General features: G+C 37.7%; 1 protein-coding gene across 1 annotated transcript; it reads left to right on the top strand.

The window, feature by feature from the left end:
* The first annotated feature begins 515 nt into the window (after positions 1–515).
* Positions 516–1,187, top strand: LOC141648950 (uncharacterized). The gene has a single exon (XM_074457655.1). The coding sequence runs from the start codon at positions 516–518 to the stop codon at positions 1,185–1,187; it is 672 nt and encodes a 223-aa protein (XP_074313756.1).
* Positions 1,188–7,651: the final 6,464 nt, after the last annotated feature.

Here is a 7,651-nt window from a genome sequence, read left to right as displayed (position 1 = left end):
GAAAATCTGAGATTTATTGCAATGGGGTTGATAAGCATGCTATGGCAATGATGATCAGGATATCTGGTATACATAGTGGTAAAATCCCTTTTAAATATTTGGGAGTCAATATATCTCCTAAAAGACTTGGTGTCAATGATTGTCAGTGCCTCATTGATATAGTAACTACCAGAATACGAAGTTTGGGGCCAAGAAAACTATCATATGCTGGTAGAGTGGTGATGATCAAGGCTGTTCTAAGTACACTCCACAACTATTGGGCACAAATTTTCATACTGCCAAAAACTATTCTTGGTAAGATTGAATCCTTGTGCAGGCAGTTTCTTTGGCATGGCACTGATATAAAGGAGAGTCCAGCTTTGGTTGCTTGGGAGCAAATTTGTAAGCCAAAAAAGAAAGGTGGGCTAGGTTTGACAAATCTGTACTGGTGGAATATAGCTGCAGTAGCAAAGTATGTCTAGTGGATTGCTCAAAAGACTGATCATCTTTGGGTCCGCTGGATTCATGCAGTTTATATGAAAGATAGAGAATGGGAGGAGTATATACCAGGCAGTGGAGTTAGTTGGGCATGGAGGAAGATTTGCTGGGTTGAAGACCTAGTTAAACATCATATGTTCAATAACACTCTTACTGATTATTCTATTAAACTAGGCTATAGCTGGCTAATTGATGAGGGGATGGATATTTCTTGGCATGCTTGGACTTCAAACAAACTGATTGTCCCAAAGCATGGCTTCATTATCTGGCTAATGGCTCATAGAGGACTTTTAACACAAGATATATTAGCTAGAATGGGGATTATACATCTGAACTATTGCTATCTTTGTGGTGATAAGGAAGAAAGTTTAGAGCATTTGTTTTTTCAATGCTCGTTCAGCAGAAGATGCCTGGCTCCACTGTCAGATTGGCTGCAGGTGCAGCTCCCAGATAAGAACATACTGTCATGGTGGGTACAACTGAGGTGCAGATCCTTGCAACAGAAGAAAGCTCTTGCTACTGTATTGGCTGCAGCAGTTTATTTCATTTGGTGGTGCAGGAACAAATGTCAAATTGAAGAGTCAGTTCCTATGCCCAAGGTGGTGATGAAGAGATGCAAGAAGGAAATTCAGATGAGACTAAGTAGTTGTAGGCATTTGTCTAAATTCTCAAAAACAAATGCTTGGTTTAACAGAATTTGTAGTACCTGATGATGAGTAATCTAGAATTTTCCTGACTCTCAGGCAAGCTTGTGAGAGTTAACAATTGTATGGGTGGTTTATGATGTTTAATTAAAGCTTACATTTTCCCAAAAAAACAAAAAAAAACAAAAAAAAAAAACTTTTTCTTGCATTTTCTTTTGAACATTTTCAAAGCTATCCCATTTGTAGTGAGGGTGCTTATATTTGAAGTATAGGAGTTTTCATTTTTGTTACTCCTCTTTTCTTTTGATGCAATTGCAAACTTTTTGACTTTCATTTCAATTCTTTGAACTCGAATTTGAACAATTTTTGTGCTCATTCGCTTTGATGACAAAATGTGGTAGAATATGGATGATGGTTGCATGGTTTCAAGGGTCACCTTGGAATAAACGGTAGCCAAGGAGTTATCACATGACAAGGTACTCTTGACTAGGCCTTGATCCATGGGTCAATGGATACTAGTATGACACATGCTAGGGTGTCTTACAAGTATTCTAACAAGCAAAGTCTCAAGAAGAAAAAGTATCTACAAGGGCCTATATACACTTGTCAAGTTTCCCAAATAGATATTTTCACAAAAAATTTCAAACCATGCAAACTACATGCTATGATGCAAGTAACATATATACAACTCTAATGCATATGCTTCTACCAACTAGTATGCCAAATAATCTAAATGCAACTCCTATAATCACATTGGTTATACCGCATCAATCAAAATAAAGCCACATAGTCATTAACATAGAGAGGAAAAAGGAGATTGGAAAGATCATACCATGCGGTCTTCAATATCCTCATGTCTCGGATGTGGCGTAGTCGATCAATGTGACAAAGGATAGACAAACACAATATACATACAAGACTACACTATAAAGGAAATGAACATGTTTTTGGCTTTTCCAAATTTTTAAATTTTTATGGATTTTGATTTTATGAAACAAAAGGACATATTTTTGTATTTTTCAAAAAAAAAAAATTTAAATTTTTTTGTATTTTTGGAATATAAATTCCCATCCCCACTTTAGTTTGGACATTGTCCTCAATGTACATGTAGGAGTAGAAATGAAAAACAAATACATGTTTTTGGATTTTTAAAGTTTTATGGAAATGAAGTGCAAATGCAATGATATGATATGAATGCATGCTCTAACTAAATGCAATTCTATATGATATATATAACAAATGAACGCAATCTAAACCACACTAAATGATGCATGTTCTCTATTAAACTCTTGTCACTTATGATCAAACCTTCCCAAACCGATTTAAGCACTATTTCTAGTGTAGAAAAGAATAGGATTGATCATTAGTGACTATGCATGAATTCTAGTCTATATGCAACTATCTACATGAATCATGTGAGATATATTACAATGCAATTATACTATATGAACTAACTAATGTAAATGCAATATAAAATATAGTACAAATGCAAGCTATATGTATATGTATATAACTAAATGCAAGTGTAAATGTAGTGCAAAGTTAAAGGAAAGGATATCTTACAAATGGTGGTTTGAGGGATGACTCCACCAAACTCATTTCTTGTTGCCATGATTATTGATGTTGTCCATGTTGCTCAATGCTCTCAATAATCGGTCAAAGGTTTGAGCATAATCCTCAAATAAGCATGAATACGGTTTGTTCCAATTCAATATGAAGCTTGGACAAGGGAGCTTGTCACTTATTCTCTCTTTCACCTTGCCCTTGGCACTTGAATATTTGCAATTCTTCAAACCAACAAGCCCATGATTCTTGTCAACACAAGGTATGAAGTATGGTTCATTTTCATCCGGAGACTTCCACTTACCACCTTCTCCTCTAAGTTCAGTGATGATGATAGCACTTTGATTTGTGAATACTTCCAAAGTAGAAGGAGAATTCTCATAACATTGATGATCAGATACCTTAGGAGTTAAAATTGTGGGTGCCAAATTTCCACAAGCAAGTTCATTTGCAAGTTTGTTCTTAAGCTTTTCCACCAAGTACCCTTTATATGATGTTTTGACTTTTTGGAGAAGGTCTTCCATATCATCTCCAACAATCATAGGTTCCATGGTGGGTGCGAAAAGGTCTCCATGGTCAATAGGAAAGAGACATTCATCTTCCTCATGGAAGCATACCTCAAACTTCTCAAGGCTGGGGTCCTCAAGTGAGGCAATATCACAACTCCATTCCTTTTCTTCATTCCATAAGTTCTTGCAAGACACATATTCCGCATAAGCTCCTTCCTTAGGCTTGTCATCATCGCTAACTTCATACTAATCATAGATATGGGCTTCACTCTTCTTCATTAACTCTTTCTCAAACACCTTAATGTCCACATCAAAAGTCACACCCTCATACTCACAAAGGCTAAGAGTATTTGGCTTACTCAACCTCATATATTCCTCATCAAATACCATACTTTCATACTCACAAGAGCTCAAGGAGATTGGCTCTTCCCACTTCACATCGTTTTCATCAAAGGTCATTGCCTTAAATTCACATTTATGTTCAATGCTCAAGGATTGGTGGGGAGTGTTTGTTTGGGTTGTTTCTTAGGTTTCTTTCATTTGGGCAATTCGAATTGCCAACTCCTCACCATGGGTAAACAATGCTTTGGAGAACATTGTTCCTATTTTGGCTCTCCTCTAGAATTTGTGTGAAGAAATTTTGTTGGTCTCCCATCATTTGGAGAACCATATCTTGAATGTCAAAGTTGGGCTGAACTTTTTGTTGTGGGTGGGTGTGAAAGTGCTCAAATTGGGGCATTTGGAATTGGTTGTAAAGTGAGATTTGGGTGGTTGGTTGTTGTGGGTATTGGATGTGGTGATTTTGGTGGGGAAAGTTGGGCTAGTAGTTAGGATTTTCATTGTATGAGTTGTAAGGTAGGTTTGTGTTGACTTGCTCCTCAAACTCCCCATACCCATTGTAGTCATACTCAAAAGATACACCACATACTCCATATGTCAAGTCTTGAGCCATTATCATAGTTAAGACAAGGAAACAACTACAAGCACGGAAACCACAATAAAATGGTAAGAACAAACCTTGAGGAACAAGTTCCTCAAGGTTAAAGCACAATTAAAATGGACAAACAAGTAAGAACTTAATCACAAAACACCATCCCCGGCAACGGCCCCATTTTGATGGTGAGATTGTCATCGTATCTACTAATCAAACACATTTATATTCTCAACAAACAACTAGTTAGTGGTTAAGTCGAGGTCGATCCATGGGACGGTGTGCTTTGGGTTCTAAGTCTAACTATCTCAATTTATGCTAGTGTCACAATTGTTGGGGTTTGTAGTTGTGTTCTAGACTAGTGCAAGCAATAAAGTAAAACAAGCAATAAAACAAAATGAAGATGTAAACAAATGACTAAAAGTGCTAGGATATCATGGGTTCAAAGGGGATTCATGGGAGTAAATCATACAAACATGTTCTCAATTATAAGTAAGAACTTATTGTTGTGATGGGATCGAGTTAGTGTATATCTTACAATCCCTAAGAAGGTTTGGGTCCCGGAGCCAAATCGATTAGATTGAACAACACCTACAAGTCGACTGAATCCTTCCTATTCAACTCTATGCATGGTCTAATGAGGCTCGAGTTGGTTTATGTCTTACAAGCCTCATTGAAAAGATAGGTGATGGGTAAAAAATGCAAGGATTCATTGGCTCGCATTTCATCAAACATAACATGTGCATAAGTTGAAATCACAACAAGCAAGCAAATAAATTATGTGAACATATTAGATTAAGCATGAATCATTCCCCATGGTTTCCCTTAATTACCCATTAATCCTAACTAGAAGACTACTCACTCATTATCAAGTTCAACATGTTAATAAGGTTGTCAATCATACTAACAAAGCAAAACATGATGAATAAATGATGTCATTAACAATAATTAAACAAGGGTAAAAGAGAATTATACCTATGAAGATGATTCCAAATAATAAAGCAAAGAATAAAAGAAGAAAACTTGATTGATTGATGGAAGGTTGTCAATCTCCCAATAATAACCCAATAATCTTCAATTACCCAATAATAAACTTGAACAATGATTAAGGAAAGATTAATATGTAATTTTGTGGAATGATTGATATTAATCTATTTTAATCTACTCCTAATCTAATCTAAGAGGATTTCTTTCTAGCTAAGAGAGCTTGGTCCTTTTGATTATTACAATTGGAGTATATATAGTAGTACATCATTAGGTTAAGTAAGGGTAGATTAGTAAATAGCATTGCTAAGTGTTGAGTAGGGAAATGTTCCTCTCGAAGGAGATGCGCATATCACGTTGCTAGTCCCGCCACAATATGCTCGTCCCGAGCGTCTGGAGAATAGGCACAGGCTCCCAGGACTGTGATCCGGGCGGATCGTGGAGGAGACACTCGGATTATGAGAGGAGAAGACGCTCATCTTGGAGGGGAGACGCTCGGATAATAGGAAAGGAAGACGAGCGTCTTGAAGGGGAGACAATCGTCTTGGGTCTGGGGACGAGCGTCTTGAGTCTCGGGACGCGCGGATTGGCGGACAGCTTGTCTATTTGAGGTCGGATCGTAAAACGGACGTCATTTCCTCATTCGGACTCTTATTGGAGTGATTCAAAAGCCTAGACCACTTGATTTTTCGACGCGGTTTCATCTAGCATACTTTCAGTGCCAAAGCAGCAACTCTTGGTTTGGTTCTGAGAAATTTCTTTATGTAATGGCTTCCTTCTCGCCATCCTTACTTTTAAGCCTATGATCCTTCTATATACTCTTTATTCCTACATCCTTGGTCATCATTCTTGCCTCCTCTTCATACTAGTCCATCCAATATCGTCAAAAAGCTTCCAAATATGCACGGGAGACGGGAATTCTGCCTAATTATCTTTCTTCCTACAAAACATACGAAATGCACTAGGAAAGCAAAATAGAAAGCATTTGACAGATAAAATGGCTATGGAATGTTATAATAGTATGCAAAATAGGCTCAATTAGGGGACTAAATGTGCTCAAATATGAGTAACATCAGCAATACATATCCCAACCAAAACTGTCAAATAAAAATACAACTGATCCAAAATGTTAAACCAACTAAAGTAAATAATTGTTTAAAGACACATCGGAAGACTTCTAAACATCTCGTGGTGACTCAACCCAGCTATCCCATGCGTGTCCATCTCATACCTGCTCAATAACTGCTCACCATCCCCAAAAGGATCACCACAGTTTTAAAACCATTTAAACGGGGTCACTTACTGATTACAGAAAACACAATATATAAGATACAACACACACATTACCCAAACTCCGTCACAACTCCACACACCCGACTACACACTAAAGTTTTTAGTCCTGCCAGAATACACATCGCAACAGATATTCCTCGCCGCCAGTGGGGGACCGCAGCCGTACCGCTCATCTATTCCGAGCGATAACCCATGTTCATTAATGTGCACATCCCCTTATGTGGCGGGTACCACAGAGGGCGAATCAAGGGCATGAAGCCACTCCCGCAAGTGACTCAACTCGGCCGAGGGGGAACTTCCCGAACCACGGACAATTACACAACCAACCACATTATACAACAACAATTACCATTTACCAATTCCAATACGATATAGATCAACAATATTAAACAACCATTAACAACAACTATGTAATTAATAACCGAGTAGGGAAACTCTACCTGGAATAAGCAAATCATGAGATCGTCACAAAGCAGCTAATCAATATCGCTCCTCCATGAAACCTCCTCCTATAATCACATAGTCATACCATTACCATCTAATACAATATTAAACTCCCAAAACCCCCAATCTACCCAATTAGGGTTTTGAATAAAATCAATGAAACAATATAAAAACTATACAGGGCTCTTACCCTCGACACGACGAACTCAATGACGTAAAGAACACGACGATCCGACAACCTTAGCCTTTGGGATTTGATAGCAACGCGAAGAACAAAAGCAACGTAACTTATTTTCTATCTTGAAAGGTTTTTATTAAAAGGTAAAAGTGATGAATAAAGTCACGGAAATCTTTAAATATGAATCATGCGTTATTAACAAATCCCGGCTAAAAGAACCCGCAAAATCAACTTACTCGATCGAGTGACCCTTACTCGATCGAGTCCCAAACTTACTCGATCGAGTACCCATTAGCAAACACTGTTTCGTAAACCAAACTTACTTACTCGATAGAGGAATCAAAGACATAGAAACCGTAGTATTACAATCTTCCCTCAAAAAGAATTTCGTCCCCAAAGTTCAACCCATACTAAAAAACAAAACATACTAACTCAAACACGACACAAAGACGTAACTAAAACTCAAAACAAAACTCCCAACCATAACTCAAACTGACTTTAAAAACCTACTAACTGTGCAAAGACTAACATAACCACACAAAACCTTATGCGATCATCTCCTACCCCCCTAAAAAAAACATGGTTACGTCCCCGTAACCACAAATACCTGATTCAAAAGAGACGGATA

Source organism: Silene latifolia, chromosome 3, assembly GCF_048544455.1.
Source record: "Silene latifolia isolate original U9 population chromosome 3, ASM4854445v1, whole genome shotgun sequence".
Lineage (NCBI taxonomy): Eukaryota > Viridiplantae > Streptophyta > Magnoliopsida > Caryophyllales > Caryophyllaceae > Silene > Silene latifolia.
This window is presented reverse-complemented; position numbering and strand designations above follow the sequence as displayed.

Excerpts from the sequence above, each read along its gene's own strand:
- LOC141648950 (XM_074457655.1), top strand. The coding sequence starts at position 516 with ATGAAAGATAGAGAATGGGAGGAGTATATACCAGGCAGTGGAGTTAGT.